The sequence below is a fragment of the Salvelinus sp. IW2-2015 genome, unplaced genomic scaffold (assembly GCF_002910315.2).
Source record: "Salvelinus sp. IW2-2015 unplaced genomic scaffold, ASM291031v2 Un_scaffold4708, whole genome shotgun sequence".
Classification (NCBI taxonomy): domain Eukaryota; kingdom Metazoa; phylum Chordata; class Actinopteri; order Salmoniformes; family Salmonidae; genus Salvelinus; species Salvelinus sp. IW2-2015.
This window is the reverse complement of record NW_019945977.1, coordinates 20476-39164: the sequence shown is the minus strand read 5'-3', so window position 1 is coordinate 39164 and position 18689 is coordinate 20476. Positions and strand designations below refer to the sequence as shown.

At 40.9% G+C, this 18689-nt stretch overlaps 1 protein-coding gene across 1 annotated transcript in view; it reads left to right on the top strand.

Annotated features, from left to right (window-relative positions):
• Window positions 1–813: 813 nt before the first annotated feature.
• LOC112077566 (GTPase IMAP family member 8-like) overlaps window positions 814–18689 on the top strand; it is a 27502-nt gene continuing 9626 nt past the window's right edge. Inside the window, exons 1-3 of the mRNA XM_024144063.2 lie at window positions 814–880; window positions 8912–8995; window positions 9083–9859. Coding sequence (XP_023999831.2) covers window positions 8914–8995; window positions 9083–9859 — 859 coding nt within the window. The 5' untranslated portion in view covers window positions 814–880; window positions 8912–8913. The remainder of the gene's footprint in view (window positions 881–8911; window positions 8996–9082; window positions 9860–18689) is intronic.

The window sequence follows — 18689 nt, the reverse complement described above, 5'->3', positions numbered from 1 at the left end:
AGGTCTACTGCAAGGGGCAAGGTAGAGACAGGTAGAGTCTGATTTAACCTAACACAGCTAAAATAGATAAATAGATGCCTGTGCGTTTCTTTCAGACCCTGCTGAGGGTGTCTTCTTGTGGAAGAATGGTGTTCACATCTCTCTAATAGACAGACACTTGTAGAATCTATGCCAAGGCACATTGAAGCAGTTTGGGTCTTGTGGTGGCCCAACGTCCTATTAAGACTCATTATGTTGGTGTTTCCTTTATTTTGTCAGTTTCCTGTAAGGTCCAGCTAATAGCTTCACCTCTCAGCAGGCGACAAAATTAACAGATTTGTGCAACTACACTAACATGGACTATTCAACTTAACTACCTTACTAACTAAATGATTTACAACAATTACATTAGAAGATCTAGGCCACTAATACCCTGAGTGCCAGTCTGTTTGTGCTATCTTTCACAGCTACTTGTCACTCATTGGCATGGCTTGATAGTGGATCAATGGAGTTGGAAAGGGCACAAACAGATCTGGGACCAGGGTAGACAACTACATCGTTACATTTTAAAATGCTGTAAAAAAAAAAAAAAAAAAATAAATCTCATCATATACCTTTTCCCCTAAAGGTGTCAGACACATTTCATTTTACTCAGAGATTTGTATACCTTCTGACACTGGGCAGACAGCCAAAGTTAATTTGTAAGGAGGAGGTTGATATGCAGCGACACCCAATCAGAATTCATCCTCTGCCTGTCCTGAATTTAAATATTTWTGCCTAGCAACACTCGCCCATTGGCTAGAAATGACTAGTTACGAGGAAAACGAAACCTAACTGAATATAGGCTCTCACAGTCACAACAGGGGACAACAATCAACAGATCAGTACAACCACACTAAAAGTGAGTATTCAACTTAACTACCTCACTAATTAAATGTACAACAATCTACAGTTTTTTAACAGCTATAGCACAACATCAAGTAAATATTTAATTGATACCAGGTCTGTTGACCTTCATGCATAAATAACCATGTTTAGAATGTAATTTGATCTTGATACATGTTATGGGAACATTATGTTGACCTGGGAAGGGAATGTACTGTGTTTAACGACAGTTATACCACATAGCATTAATATTTTTTATAGTTTAGATTTTTAGAAAGACAAATTGATGAGACAAATTATAATTAAGTGATAATGACCGACAAGGCAGTATTAATGGCACGGGTGTTGTTAGGTGTTGCAAATCATGTCACAATGCCAATATTTCCTCCAAGCACCAGCTTTCAGGGCATTATCACTTTTATACAACGTGTTACCAACATATTAAAACAATGATTGACATATTTTAATTAAAAAGGTTATTTTGATTAATTGATTCATACTATTTCATCCTTCATCGAGATTTAGTCCCCACACATCTAGGACAGATATACCACATATCATTACTCTCTTTATAGTCTCCACACATCTATGATTACTACCTCTACAGTTATACCACATATCATTAAAGTCCCCACACATCTAGGATTGTTACCTCTACAGTTATACCACATATCATTACTCTCTTTATAGTCCCCACACATCTAGGACAGATATACCACATATCATTACTCTCTTTATAGTCCCCACACATCTAAGACAGATATACCACATATCATTACTCTCTTTATAGTCCCCACACATCTAGGACAGTTACACCACATATCATTACTCTCTTTATAGTCCCCACACATACATCTTTAGCTGCACAGTTATACCACATATCATTTACTCTGCTTTTATACTTTAAAGATTGTTGTAAAAAGGTAAGAAAATTTTTAGGCCTGAGAAGTGAATGTGCGTAATTATCCTCAGTTTGCCAGAAAAATAGGAACATCGGACAAAAAAGATGGAGTCATTTGTAATTGAGGTTCTTTCTCTTTTTACCATGTTTTTTGAGTTGGCCTTTGTAAACAGAGAGGGACTGGAACGGAAAAGGAGGAACGTCGAGCTGACTTGTTCCGTTGACACCTCTTGTCTGCCAAGCCTTCTACCTGTCATATTGCCAATGGTATACACGGCACGCAACGCACGCACGCGTCGCACGTCACACCACATCACACAACACTACACACACACACACACACACACACACTACCACCACACACTACAAGCACACACACACACACACACCACACACACACACACACACACACACACACACATCACAAACACTCTATACACCACACACAGTTTCTGTAGCCTTTAATCAAGACGACTATCAACTCAAGCACTTTTCTTGTTCTAATGTTTCCAGTTTCAGGGGCAGCTCTTCTTACCTGGAGGATAGTTCTGCTGGGAATGACTGGTTAGCAGAGGAAGAGTGCAACACGGAAATTCAGCCATATCCTGGGACAGAGTGTTTAAAACGGAGGGATTCTAACAGTGTCTGTGACTGGCACAGAGTGAGAAACAGAGTTGGAGTGTCGTGATCGGGATGGAAAGATTGATTCATCGGACCACCCCGGGGCTCTATGACACAACAATGTCTCTAAGAAGAGATGAAAAGTGAAATAGTCAAGGTTTGTATAGAAAATGTCAGCCCAGGACAATCCAACACCGCCNGAAACCAGATGAACTCAAGATAAAGACCCGATTAGAACTCAAGAAGACCAGATAGAACTCAGAGAAGACCAATAGAAACTCAGAGAAAGACCCGATATAGAACTTCAGAGAAGGACCAGATAGAACTCAGAGAAGTTCAAATAGAACTCAGAGAAAAGACCAGATCAGAACTCAGAGCAAGACCCAGAATAGAACTCAGAGAAGACAGAGTAGAAAACTCAGAGGCAAGACCAGATAGAACTCAGAGAAGACCAGATAGAACTCAGAGAAGACCAGAATAAGAACTCAGAGAAGACCAGATAGAACTCAGAGAAGAACCAGATAAAACTCAGAGAAGGACCAGATAAAACTCAGGAGAAGGCCAGTTAAGGACATTTTGACTGGACATTCTGCAGTGTTTATAGTATAATGACACCCAGAGTAAGTTACTGAAAGTCAAAGTTCAGAAACCGAGGACACTGAATTATTCGCTGTTGATTATAGCGATGACATTCTGTGGACGACTGTCTGATCTTGATTAGTTTACAACAGGGTGTACAAACTCAAATACCCAGTGGGCCCAAAATGCTAAACGAACAAAGTCGGGCCAAACATTGAACCAAATGAACCTTTTAATATGGACCCAAACAAGTTTTGCTTGTAACATGAATATGTGAAAACAAGCATACTTATATACCATACAATATATAATTTAATTAGTGGAGGACATGAAAAATCCGAATTTCAAATGAAAAAACACAATCCAATGGCCATTCATTTATTAAATAAATTAAATTTAAATAAATAATCGTATGCTCTTTTCTATTGCAGCCTTCTGATTTAAAATACCAAAAAATAAACTTTTTCCATTGGCTAATAATTTTACAAAATAAATGCATAATAAAATTCAATTACAACCATTCAAGCCCCATGCCTTGAGCAAGAAAAAAGTGCACAAAGAAAAACCGTTAAATTATTGCCACCCACTGATCTAATCTTGATTGTGCCCAAGCCAGATACCTGCATCTCTTCTTGGAGCTAGTGCATCAATGTCTGGTCTCAGGCCTTCTGAATCTCTAAAATCTGTTCCCCTTTTCCAATCCGCTGGTCATTAAGATTGTGGCAAGATTCACATGTGCGAAATCAGCCTACTTGTTCCTGCTCAGGCTCACCGTTTGAAAATGGCTTGCTTTCTCTGGGCATACGAGTCCACAAACCTTTCATCAGGCACTTTTTCCACGACTCTCCCTCATTAAAGGACCGGGCTGATTTTGCGGATCTCTGCTTGCCACTAGTATAACTAGCACTTTTACAGCAGCCTCACTTGTGATGTGGCTTTTTTGGAACATTATTCTTGTTGTGAAACCAAACTTCTTTTCATCTCCTCTACTTTCTGCGCTCCTTTGATCATGTACAGTCCTTTGTAGTTGTCATGGTGTTTTCGTTTTCATAGTGTCGTCTAATGTTTACTCCTTACTTACAGGCCACCGTTGAACTCCACAAACAAACAAACAGGTTGTCTTTTACATATGTAAACAGATATCTCTGCCTCCCACTTGTCCCGAAAGCTCCTTAGTTTCTGCTTTTTCCTTTTTCGCCATTTTTGGGAAGATGATAGCGCCCGCTGGACAGTTGTAGCGTCTATGTTGCTATGACTACTGTCACAGAGGAGAGGGCGTTTCTGGGTTCCTGGCCGGATTGGCTGCGGCGGAAACAACAGCAGAGCATTTATGGGATTCGTAGTTCATTAGCGGTGAATTGCGCTGTATAATACCGGCCGGGGCCAGCTCTAGTACGTATTTTTGGATTGTTCTCGCGGGGGCCAAATTATAAATTACCCCGCGGGCCAAATTTGGCCAGAGTTTGGACACCCATGGGTTTACAACTACTGTTCTGATGTTAATTGGATTACTAATGATTATTTTGACTGTAGGTGATTGCTTTATAACTGTTTAATAGTCTATTTGTACAGCTGAATGTTTTAGCTCTGTCAGCTGATGTTTATAACTCTGTAATTAAGCTGATGTTTAAACTCTGTAACAGCTGATTGTTTATAACTCTGTAACAGCTGTGTTTATAACTCTGATAACAGCTGATGTTGTATAACTCTGTAACAATGATTTTATAACTCTTAACAGCTGATGTTTATAACTCTGTAACAGCTGCATGTTTATTAACTCTGTAACAGCTGATGTTTATAACTCTGTAACAGCTGATGTTTATAACTCTGTAACAACTGATGTTTATAACTCTTGGATTGAATCCAGGTCAGAGTCTTGTTCTATGGTACCGATGCTAGTGGCCTGACCTGAAATTACCCCTGAATAATATTATGACAGTTTTTCATCTATCATCATGTCAGTTACCGACAATTTTCTTTCCGTGTTTAGAAACATGCTGAACTAGTTCCTGCTGATGTTTTCAAAACCAATGGTGGAAAATGTTCCCAATTGTCACACTTGAGTAAAAGTAAAGTAAACTTAATAGAAAATGACTGAAGTAAAAGCCACCCATTAAAAAGTTACCCATGTGCGTTTGACTCTTATGTAGGTKTCATAACCAACCATAAAATAATGCAAGGTATGTCAGGTCTAAATATATGTGTCATGACAGTGTTATAACCATGTTATGATAGGTTATGACAAGTTATGTCAGTTGTTAATAAGACATATTATGACATACCATTTTAAGTTAAGTTTTTCTAAAATCCTCTATGTGAAAAATGAATGGTGGAAAAATGATTGGAACCATTTCCCTGTTTGACAGCTGGGTTTTATGGGTATTATGACTCATACTGTTGTACTCTATGGAGTTGGAAAGAGCAGAAACAGATCTGGGACCAGGTTAGGCAACTATAAAGTTACAACTACAGTATAAAGTTACATTTCAAAATGCAGTTTTATGTGTTATTACATTTGTAACCTTTTTTTGTGTCCCATGTGTCCAACACATTTCATCACCCAAAGATGTGGCCTATCTTCTGATTCTGGCAAGTAGCCAAGGTTAAAGTTAAAAAGCAACTACCAATCAGAATTCAGACCTTACCTGTCTGGAAGATAGAATAATATATTTGCCTACGCAGCACTCTCTCGAATTGTGCTAGAATTGTATTTGTTGCTGGAAAATATGACAAGTAACAAGAATGTAAGGTGGCAGCACATTGCGCGCAGTCAGAGAGAGAGTTTTGACACGTTACTAGTATTGCTAGAGTATTTTAGAACGCGATTACCATTGTCTTTAAGGTAAAATCTCCACCCACCTGGGGCACCTGGCTATGCAGAACCAGCAGGACCACTGCTTCAGTCTCTCGTGACACAGCAGACAACAATAACAGATCTGTGCAACCACCTAAAAGTGAGTATTCAACTTATACCTTCCTAATTAATGTTGTACAACAATCTACTTAAAGTATTTTGAATAACTGGCACAATATTAGGTAGACATTTTATTGATACCAGGTCTGTTAATATTTATGCATAAAATAATGTATGATTACACTTACTTATATCAAAATGTCAAAACAGTAAAATCATGTAGTCTGTTAACAATCACATTTGCTAATATGTTTGTATTCAAGCACGTTTAAAATTATAGAACAGTGAAAGGGAAAACTGGTTAGACTTTTACCTGAAACATTTACCTTGTTTAGTGAAGATAGTGGCAGTATACTGTACCTTGTTAGTGCAGAGATAGTGCAGTATACTGTATGTTGTATAGTGCAGAGATGAGGTGCGCAGTAACTGTACCTTGTTTATGCAGTCGTTGATTGTTTAGTGCAGAGATAGTGCAGTATACTGTATCTTGTTTAGTGCAGAAATAGTGCAGTATACTGTAACCAAATTGTTTAGTGTGCAGAGATAGTGCAGTATACTGTACCTTGTTTAGTGCAGAGATAAGTGCAGTATACTGTACCTTGTTAGTGCAGAGATAGTGCAGTATACTGTACCTTTGTTTAGTGCAGAGATAGTGCAGTATACTGTACTTGTTTAGTGCAGAGATAGTGCAGTATACTGTACCTTGTTTAGTGCAGAGATAGTGCAGTATACTGTACCTTGTTTAGTGCAGAGATAGTGCAGTATACTGTACCTTGTTTAGTGCAGAGATAGTGCAGTATACTGTACTTTTTTAGTGCAGAGATAGTGCAGTATACTGACCTTGGTTTAGTGCAGAGATAGTGCAGTATACTGTACTTGTTTAGTGCAGAGATAGTGCAGTATACTGTACTTGTTTAGTGGCAGAGATAGTAGTATATGTACCTTGTTTTAGTGCAGAGATAGTGCAGTATACTGTATCTTGTTTAGTGCAGAGATAGTGCAGTATACTGTACCTTGTTTAGTGCAGAGATAGTGCAGTATACTGTACCTTGTTTAGTGCAGAGATAGTGGCAGTATACTGTACCTTGTTTTAGTGCAGAGATAGTGCAGTTATCACTGTACCTTGTTTAGTGCAGAATAGTGCGTATACTGTTACTTGTTAGTGCAGAGATAGTGCAGTATACTGTACCTTGTTTAGTGCAGAGATAGTGCAGTATATGTACTTGTATTACTGCAGAATAGTGAGTATACTGTATGTTGTCAGAGATAGTGCAGTATACTGTACCTTGTTTAGTGCAGAGATAGTGCAGTATACTGTATCTTGTTTAGTGCAGAGATAGTGCAGTATAGTTGTACCCTTGTTTAGTGCAGAGATAGTGCAGTATACTGTACCTTGTTTAGTGCAGAGATAGTGCAGTATACTGTACCTTTGTTTAGTGCAGAGATAGTGCAAGTATCTGTACCTTGTTAGTGCAGAGAATAGTGCAGTATACTGTACCTTGTTTAGTGCAGAGATAGTGCAGTATACTGTACCTTGTTTAGTGCAGAGATAGTGCAGTATTACTGTACCTTTTTAGTGCAGAGATAGTGCAGTATACTGTACTTGTTTAGTGCAGAGATAGTGCAGTATACTGTACCTTGTTTAGTGCAGAGATAGTGCAGTATACTGTACCTCTGTTTAGTGCAGAGATGTGCATGTATACTGTATCTTGTTTAGTGCAGAAGATAGTGTGAGTATACTGTACCTTGTTTAGTGCAGAGATAGTGCAGTATACTGTACCGTTGTTTAGTGCAGAGATAGTGCAGTATACTGATCTTGTTTAGTGCAGAGATAGTGCAGTATACTGTACCATTGTTTAGATCAGAGTATGAGTTGCATCATAGCTGTATTGGTTTAGTGAGAGAAGTGAATATAACAGACTTGTAGCAGTATAGTGGTCTATATCTTGTTGTAGTTTCAAGAGATAGTGCAGTCATATACTGTAAACTGTTTAGTAGCAAGGATGGTGAGTTATACAAACTGTACCTAATTGTTTAGTGCAGAGATTATGACAAGTAATTACTGTATAATGTTTAGGTGTACTATTGTGCAGTTAACTGTATCTTGTTTTAGTGCAGAAATAGTGCAGTATAACTGTACTTGTTTAGGTCAGAGATTGTTGCAGTATAATGCACTTGTTTAGTGCAGAGATAGTGCAGTATACTGTATCTTGTTTAGTGCAGAGATAGTGCAGTATACTGTACCTTGTTTAGTGCAGAGATAGTGCAGTAAACTGTACCTTGTTTAGTGCAGAGATAGTGCAGTATACTGTATCTTGGGTCAACACCCATCTTATTGTTGCTGTGAAGGACACACCTGCAGGTTTTTGTCGCTACTGACTAAGGTCGCATTCCACTGCTTAGACGATGCATCAACCATTGGTTGACTGACAGATTGCTGAAACACATGATGTGGTTAGCTGATATGTAAAATACCTATCCAGGCGTTGTAAGATCTGGTGTCAGCAACGTCTGAGCAGAGGAACAGAGGAACACATGCTTTGTGTTCAGACACCTCCTGATTTACACATTAAGTACTGGTTTCAGTTATACTGATTCCACTTAATTATTGTTTGAACTCTTCCTGTCTGTCTACACAGTAGCTGTGATGTTTGATGGTAATGGGACACGACCTCTAACTGGTCTATCTGGTCTTAACAGCAGCAGCCAGGCAACGGTAGAATAATAACCATGTTTAGAATGTCATTTGAAACGCCCTATATGAGTACATTATGTACRYCCTATCTTAGGGAATGTACTGTGTTTCACAACAGTTGTATAGCATATCGTTACTCTTTTTATAGTTTATAGTTTTATAGTTTTTATTATTTAAAAGTCAAATAGCTGAAAAAATAAATAATTTAGTCTTTCCTCATCTGTGAATGTTAGAACTTGGCCAAACACTTTGGATGAGTCACTGAAGAAATGTGGACTTTGTATTTTGTAATGAGGTCATTGTCTGTTTCCATGTGTTTGATTGGCTGCAGTAGTAGAGATGGAACAAGGGACAGGAGGGACTCTGAAKATTCTGTTCCTGTTGACACTCTGTCTGCAAGACTTCACTGGTCAATGCCAAGGTACACAAACACACATACTGTGCATGAACACACATMGTGTCTTGATAAATGGCTACTGAAAACGATCAACTTCTTGTCTGTTTCCAGTTTCAGGGCATCCTTCTAACCTGAGGATAGTTCTGGTGGGGAAGACTGGATCAGGGAAGAGTACAACAGGAAACACAATCCTGGGTAAAAAGGTGTTTAAAGTGGAGGYTTCTCCAGAGTCTGTGACTGCACAGWSTGAGAAACAGAGTGGAGTGGTGAATGGGAGGAAGATTGATGTCATCGACACCCCGGGGCTCTATGACACAACAATGTCTCAAGAAGAGATGAAAAGTGAAATAGAAAAGGCCATCTACATGTCAGTTCCAGGACCCCATGTGTTCCTGCTGGTGATCAGACTGGGGAGGTTCACAGAGGAGGAGAGGAACACTGTGAAGTGGATCCAGGACAACTTTGGAGAAGATGCCTCAATGTACACCATCTTGCTGTTCACACATGGAGATCAACTGGAGGGCAAAACAGTCAAAGGGTTTCTGGCTGAGGGCAAAGCGCTACGGAGACTCATCAATATGTGTGGGGGCAGATATCACTCTCTAATCAATGACAAGAGAAGAGACAWCACTCAGGTTASAGAGCTGCTGGAGAAGATCGAGGAGATGGTGGAGGAGGACAATGGAGGAGAACACTACACCAGTGCTGACTATGAAGCGGCTCAGAGAAAGATCAACGATATTACTTTTTACTGTAAACTGGCAGCGTAYGGCGGTMTAGCCGCAGCAGGACTAGGGATGGTGTTTGCTYCACCAGTATTGGTGGCAGCAGGTGTAGCTGTAGGTGTCAGCCAAGGGTTTGAATGCACTAAGGAGATGCTAGGCTTTTAAAACACCAGGGGTACGTTCAGTTGGTCTTAACGTTTTGCTACGTATGGCAACGGTACTTACTGAATGACATAACAGTTCTTTCAAAACCATTTGCAATGTTATAGATATGCTAGCCGTGTGGCGGATGGCCCTAGCAGGGTGTGAATGTGAAAATCTTAACAAAACCTGCTGTCACTGTACACAATCACCCTCTCATCACCATAGTTACAATCTCTCAACTCAAATCATGACCGTTTTTGAAAGCAGCCCAGGTGTTGACCAATTTTATCTTAGTGCATGTATTTAGTGTGGATATATAGTATTGTCGTGTCTTTACTATGGATTAAATGATATGACATGCTATTTTATCAAATCATTCTCTGATTTAACTAATCATGTAATGTAATTAACTAGGAAGTCGGGGCACCACACAATATGTTATATAGAGCTGTGTCTTCCTAATAAACTCTTAAAGACTGGTAATCTTTTACATCAATAGCAGTCATTATTAATCGTACACTATTCAGTCTCATCTGAATGTCGCTAAACTTATTGGCTATCTTCGAAGCCTGAGCTAACAATGAATCTGCAATACAACACATGTGGTTTAATTATTTATTTACAAATACCTAATAGTCACACAGAACGAATATACACAAGGATGGATCATACATTGATTATCTATATGTCATAAAGAGAACGGTCCAAGCGGCATGAATCCGATATGACAGCTAGTTACACAAAGAAAGGGTTGGGTTTGAATGAAAGTGCGGGAAGACTGAGGAACAAAAGTATTGGGTCTTATAGACCCGTTATATGCTATCGTAAATACAGAATTTTATGCATTCTAAATAACCGCCCATTCGGAAGGAAAATGCAAGAATATATTTTCTCTGAGCTGTGCTTCGATAGATTGGTCGAGATGGAAGGCTGGGTTGCCCAGCAGAGATCTCCCTTGTCTTTGAAGAGTATTTTGGGCGGATACGGTGTAGTCGTTCGTCCTGGTGGTAGAACGGATACGATGTAGTACCTGTCATTCCTTAGAGATTCTCCGTCCCTTCCAGGCCACGCACGTCCACAGCTGCTGCTGAAAACTCGACGGCCAGGATGTATCACTTCTTTAGTGAACATAAGTCCCCCCTTGTTGGGTTCGAGTCTTGCTATTAACCTGCACGTTGCAAAACAACCATAAAAATGCACCGTGGTTGTCCTGGGTTGTGCGACATTGTTGTGGTTCCCTTGAAGGTTGACCCGGAGTAGGGTTTTGCGACATGATGCAGGCCGCTCCAAGGCTGGGCAGCGGATGTCCAGTTGGTGATCACTGTTGCGGTCCCCCCTCTGGTGGTCTACCTTGGTAGGTTTTCTGGCAGCTGCAAAGCATCATAGGAATGGCCAGGAGATGTCCGGATTGTGGATCGACATTGCAGTCCCCCTCTGGTGGTTGACCCGRGCTGGACTTCTGCAAATGAAGAATTCCGCTCCAAGGCTGGGCAGMGGATGTCCGGATTGGGATCGTYGTTCCGGACCCGTCGTCTGGTCGTWMMGACTGGAAGATCTGGGCAGTAACTTAGGCAGATGTTAACAAYGCACACAAACTCATGAAATATATAATTACATTTCTTCCCAAATGAGCGGCATTGTTGMACTAACTGATGGTTGTATGGGGAAGTTGGTTATGGCTCTATCACTTTCTAAGTGTCAAAAGAAAATGAAAGAAAATGAATGAAAGCATAAACAAAACAAAATAGAGTTATCCCACCTTAATCATCTAATTGGWYTGTATTCTATATAAGTCCATGGTCTTGGCAAAATGACCCTATCGTGGCATTGTCTAATGTCATATCTAGGGCTTTCCTAATTTGCGGTGTGGTACTTAGGGCACTATCCTAAGTTGATAACTATATGATAAGTCTACAGTTGTAAGGCACTAGTTTTGGGCAGTCTAMAGGGATGACCTATGGACTTCTGGGAAGAAAACTGGTGAGTACTGTAGCTGTAGAGTCAAAGGCCTCAAAGTAAATKTTCAACTTTACTAAGGCTKGTATTTTGCTCGGACCCTTAAGTGATCCTAGCATAAATCCTAAYTGGATGTTCCGTTGTACATGTGCGTTTATGCGTACGCAAGCACACATGTCAAGGGAAGAAAACAAAGTATCCTGGTAGACTACGACTTGTTCAGAATGAGTCTGATGTAATCAGGTAATTTTCAGGTCAATGCCTDGAGGTCAGTCAGAATTGGTGTCGAGGGAGTCTGTAGTGGTTTTACTGTCTTCCACTATTGCAGTGGCGGTAGGTATGAAGAAGTCTATTTCATAGCTATGTTATCCACGGAGGAGCTAACCTCACGGCGGAAGTACTCTCTAAGCACTGAACCAGTCGTATGCGGTGTGATCCTGGTTCATGACTTCTAATAACTTTTCTCCTGAATGGAGGGTTCTATTTATTAGTGGCATGTGTGTTGACCATCAGCAGAGTGTTTTGGTAATTCCCTTCCACGTGTTGCAATCTGAGTGACTACTAACTCCTCTGTCGCTATTATCAATAACAATTTGACTTGCGAGGACTCTRATCCTCTTACTGATTGTTGCTGGACTGACTGAGGTATTGGTACTGGTACTCAAGGGGACCAGTTGTCCTACCGATTTATTCTGAAATGTTATCCTACAGGAACACATGATTAGAGCATTTTACTAGCTGTCTTGTAGTGGCTACTACACATGGCAAGGAATGATTATTGTTGCCATTTGTTTTGGAGGTGGAAAAGTCCACTGGACTTCCTTTACGACCAGTGTGGTACACTGGTACACCTCAGTAATATCTTAGATGTGTTCCTCACTGTCAGGGGAGCTCACAGGGGAGTTTACAACTAGATTTGTTTTATGCTCTGKTGGCCTTGTACAGTGTTGCACGTAGTCTCGTCCCTCACACCGGCCTCGATGAGGCTCATCATGGGTTTGGGCTACTATTCCCCCCTTACTATTCCCCCCTTTTGTGTCTCGGGACCCCCCCACCAGCGGGTGGTTTTGGTATCCGAGGCGCAAACAAAAAGGTTGGACCCTATGTACGAGTTGTCAGTGGTCGCRCTGTTATGAGAATGGCTGTACCCTTTCAACCAAATCTCCTGGTGTTTGTGCACAACGCTCAGTGGCTGTCGAGGCCTGTCAGTCACCACACCATCGCATGTGGCAACCTCTTCAGTACCTGCGAACTGAGACGAGGATATCTGTCTGTGATATTTCAAGGTGTTTCACCAGTGGGAGTCATCGGGTCAGTTGCTGGACTAACACCGTTAGTGTCATTGTAAGGGTGACAGTCCCCCACAAAGCAGAAGATGTATCATCGGAAGCAGAGTACACTCTGCGCATCAACGTTTTTCTTGCTGAGGTGCTTGCGGAAGTGTCCGAAGGGCAAGATAAGTTAACTACTGTATTGCATGACTGCAAGGAGGAGGGAAGTTGCTCATTCCCAGATGCAGCTGGCTCAAAATCATGAAAATAATGGTCAATCAGGTTTGCTGATGGGATGTTTTGAGATATCGTAATATCTCCTTGGATCCGATTCTGTCCCAAGAGGTTTCGAAACGTCTTTTTCCCAAGGGGTGATTTCGACAGATACCCCTCACAGGTCACAGGCACTGTGACCTGTGACCATACATGGTTGGTTTTCCAATCCATTAGTGGGAGTAACCGATCCATCAAGTCTGCTCCAAGTAGCAGAGGTTCAAATTCGAGGCTGGTAACATACACAGGGTGAACGAGCGATACGTCCTGGAAGTGTAGTTTCAGCATGACTCTCAATGTGAAAGGCGATGTAGTCTGAGTGAAACCTCGAAGTGTAGTGTCGCATCATTGCACTTTTAACCAACTTTTAGTTGGCTTCAACGCCATTTTGAGATCATTGAACAATGTTTGAGAGATGACAGATATTGTCACACCAGAATCAATTAGCGCATGACAAGTTAAGCAGTCCTCCAGGACTGTTTCCAGGTATGGCCGTTTAGAGTCGTGTCTAGTGGACATATTCCCCACAAAGTGGAGTGGTCGTTCGCAACGACGTGATGTGCTATTTCTGTTCAAGGTGAAAGCAGATTTACTTTTCGGATTTTGAGTGAGCTTGGCTTTAACGACGCTTTTGCCCTTTTTCTTTGCAACCTATGTATCAGAGTCTATAGACAAAGCCTGTGGGCTTGTTTCTTGATCAAGCGGCCGTGGATAGGGTCTCGAGTGACAGTGGTAGAAATTAGATTTTTAACGTCCTTGCTAAGGGTGTTAATTCCTGCGGACCTGGTGTCCGGCAGTTCCCCGTCTAGTCCTTGTGACTTATCTTTTACCTATTTCTCAAAATCTTTCTCCCTTTAGTTCTTCATGCAGTGGAACATTTAGAGAACATTGATCTATGTTTTGATCATCCTTTAACCCTTTGTTACCCTTGTGCTCTGACACTTTGTGTTGGTTGGGTGCAGGAACGTAATGAACAGGTCGATTGTAGCGGTTGTCGTTTCGATGGCGAAGTACTTTACAGTTATTTCGACCACGGTGGTTATTGGATTCGTGGTTTCGTGGTAGAAACCGTTGTTGTCTCTCAATGCTCCAATACCTGTTAATGCACCCTTTAACTGGAGTGACTGCTCCTGGTCAAACTTCACAACCGAGTGGTCAGGGCTCTTAGAGTTGCCAGTTTTTGATGCCTCAAAAGCTGTGCTTGCAAGCTCTCTGAGTTGTAAGATAGGCAAGCCAACGTGGGCTGCAGGGCCCAAGTAGGTAATGAAGGTGGGATACATGTTCGATAGAAACATTTGTTTAAATGGTAACAGCTCTTCCATTCCTGTTTCAGTGAGTAGACCAAAGTAAGCTGAACGAAGCCTATGATAGTATGCTTTTGGGTGTTCGTTCCGAGCTTGTTTGACAGTGTTAGCCAGTAAGCTATCGTGTTTGCGAGTCGCAGAACCACTGAATTCTAATTTGAAAGCTGTGGCAAGTTTAGCGTAGTCATTTAGCACATTGCTATTGTAGACGAATGAACCTCGTCACGTGTCTATTCAGCGTTTGCTTCAACAGGTAAACCCTTTCAGAACCCGTAGCGTTCGTGTAGCCATCCAATGCATCCTCTATGTCAGCTAGGAACATCTCAGTATCGTTTGGCTTACCTAAAACGGGGTCAAAGGTGGGAAATTCTTGACGTGTTTGTCAAGGTATTCCGCGTCAAGCGGGCTTCATCCTGTGGGGAAGTTGGTGCCGAAGGGCCAAGAGGAGAAGGCAAGCTTTGGCTTTGTTGGCGAAGAGGCGCCATATTACTCATTGCCAAATTGCCAAGAGAAGACTGAGGGACACCAGAGGGAGGCAAACTCTAAAACCTATCGTCTTCGCTCCTTTGAGTACCGGACTTTGGTTGCTTGGTTAGGTAGTCACGCTGTAGCTCGTGAACGTTCTGGAATTCCACCAGGTTGTACCTAAGGGTGGTATTCTGCTGCATAGCAGAGTCCACTTGAGTGCTTAAATGACTGAATTTGGACACGTGASTGTCGCACTTGCTCCTTTCGGTCTCAGACTTGTCTGTCATGGTTTGCAGATCGAGGTCTTGAGTACGGAGCGAGAGAGTCAGTGATGAGATTTCCGCCGCTTTCTTAGACAAATCCATCTTCATCACCTGAGTTCTCTCATCATTCATTTGGTCAGCGACTTCAATGAGTTCTGTTGATTTGTCATCCAACTTTGTCATTGTGTTCATTAACTGATCGTCTTTGGTCTGTGGAATTTGGAGCAGAACATTGTTACTTTTGGGTAAAAGTTCAAAGTTCATACCAAGTTGCCATACCATAAGCTCATGCTATATTCTGGCTGGTATAGTCAAAATTCATCCCTTCAGCGTGTCGATCGTCACCTCCACGTTGAAATTTGTCCTTTTTAACGTATGGACAGCAGTCCTCACGTCATCAGGAACATAAGAGGTTGACTTTCGTCAATGCGCATTTGTAGTGGGGGATAGAAGGGTGTATATCATAGTTCACAACCAATGCCTGTTCACTTGGGCGTGGCCACTGTGAGAGCATAGTTCACTTATGAAAACAATTCTCTCATTTAGAAGCTAAAATTACATTTAATCTTTTCACAAATAGTTTAATATTTAAACATTTAAATTGCACAACAATTCCATGTGAATCTGATAACTAGAATGTGTAGACTTTCCAAGGTACAGTTTATGTCATCCTATCATGAGTAATAATGTCTCAGACGACAACTGATCTGACATCACATTTTCTAAGTACCAACGGATACTTTCAACTGGTTGGATTACCGAAATATTGTTCCATTCCCCAACCTTTTGATGTTACCATACTCTCTCTATGTTAACAAAGGGCTTTCCAAGAGTCCATTCTGTAGAGTGGAGAGAAAAAGGGAGAAAGGTATTTATGGGGGGGTCATAAACCTCCGCCAACAGGGCAACGTCATGACAGTATGTATTAAATGGTAGTGTATGTATTTAGTGGGGATATATTAAATGGTAGGGTATGTATTTAGTGGGGATATACAGTGGGGCAAAAAAGTATTTAGTCAGCCACCAATTGTGCAAGTTCTCCCACTTAAAAAGATGAGAGAGGCCTGTAATTTTCATCATAGGTACACTACAACTATGACAGACAAAATGAGAGAAAAAAATMCAGAAAATCACATTGTAGGATTTTTTATGAATTTATTTGCAAATGATGGTGGAAAATAAGTATTTGGTCAATAACAAAAGTTTCTCAATACTTTGTTATATACCCTTTGTTGGCAATGACAGAGGTCAAACGTTTTCTGTAAGTCTTCACAAGGTTTTCACACAATGTTGCTGGTATTTTGGCCCATTCCTCCATGCAGATCTCCTCTAGAGCAGTGATGTTTTGGGGCTGTTGCTGGGCAACACGGACTTTCAACTCCCTCCAAAGATTTTCTATGGGGTTGAGATCTGGAGACTGGCTAGTCCACTCCAGGACCTTGAAATGCTTCTTACGAAGCCACTCCTTCGTTGCCCGGGCGGTGTGTTTGGGATCATTGTCATGCTGAAAGACCCAGCCACGTTGGGGGGACTGTAGCATCTATTTTGATTGGTAGGATCTTCTTGCTGATATAATTAATTTGGCTCTAGTGAGTCATCGGCTCGGAGATATTATAATCATAGCACTATCTCGGAGTGCTTATCACTGTTTATATTTCTATGTAATCCCTATCGTATAAGCTTTATGACATAATTTTGAGGAGTAGAAAGCTTAAGTTAGATATGTACATTAGTCAAACTATAATGTCTATTGCACCGCCACTAAACTGAGAAAATATGCCAAAAACTAGCTTCATTTTTGATGAAAGCTTGAAGTGGAACGGTAATTCCCAAGGCACATTATCAAATGGTTGTCCAATTATAGAACTATGCTATATCTGGGTTCACTACTAAATACATACACTGACCCATTTAATTATTATGTATCCATAATGATGATAATGTTAAGCATATCCCCACTAAAATACACTACACGTCCATGATCATTTAATTCATTATCCACTAAATACATTATACCATTCTCGTTTACTTAACACTTATATGGTACATGAACTCTTTATATACTAAATATCCCACTACGATCTACCAAACCATATTCATTTTAGTCTATGTATCGCCGCCACTAAATACATACACTACCATTTAATATTATACTAATACGTATCCCCACTAACAAATACATACACAATTACCCCAATTTAATTTATACCTAAATATATCCCCACTAAATACCTACACTAACCATTATACATATATACTAAAATACATCCCCACTAAACATACATACACTACCATTTAATTTATACTAATTCTATCCCCCACGTAAATACATACACTACCATTTAAATACATACACCCACCTACAATACGCATACTAACTCACTCCAAATTTCAATTTATGACTCTATACCTAGCAGTGGGGCAAAAAAGTATTTAGTCAAGGCACACCAATTTGTGCAAGTTCTCCCACTTAAAAAGATGAGAGAGGCCTGTAATTTTCATCACTATGGTAGCACTTGCAACTATGACAGACAAAATGAGTATAAAAGACACCTGTCCACAACCTCAAACAGTCACACTCCAAAACTCCACTAATGGCCAAGACCAAAGAGCTGTCAAAGGACACCAGAAACAAAGTTGTAGACCTGCACCAGGCTGGGAAGACTGGAATCTGCAATAGGTTTAAGGCAGCTTGGTTTGAAGAAATCAACTGTGGGAGCAATTATTAGGAAATGGAAGACATACGACTGATAATCTTCCCCTCGATTCTGGGGCTCCATGCAAGATCTCACCCCGTGGGGTCAAAATGATCACAAGAACGGTGAGGCAAAAATCCCAGAACCACACGGGGGGACGTAGTGAATGCACCTGCAGAGAGCTGGGACCAAAGTAACAAAGCCTACCATCAGTAACACACTACGCCCGCACGGACTCAAATCCTGCAGTGCCAGACATGTCCCCCTGCCTTAAGCCAGTACATGTCCGGCCGCGTCTGAAGTTTGGCTAGAGAGCATTTGGATGACCAGAAGACGATTGGGAGAATGTCATGAATGGGTCAGATGAAACCAAAATATAACTTTTTGGTAAAAAACTCAACTCGTCGTGTTTGGAGGACAAAGATGCTGAGTTGCATCAAAGAACACCATACCTACTGTGAAAGCATGGGGTGGAAACATCATGCTTTGCGGCTGTTTTTTCTGCAAAGGGACCAGACGAACTGATCCGTGGTAAAGAAAAGAATGAATGGGGCCATGTATCATGAGATTTTGAGTGAAAAACCCTCCTTCCATCAGCAGGGCATTGAAGATGAAAAT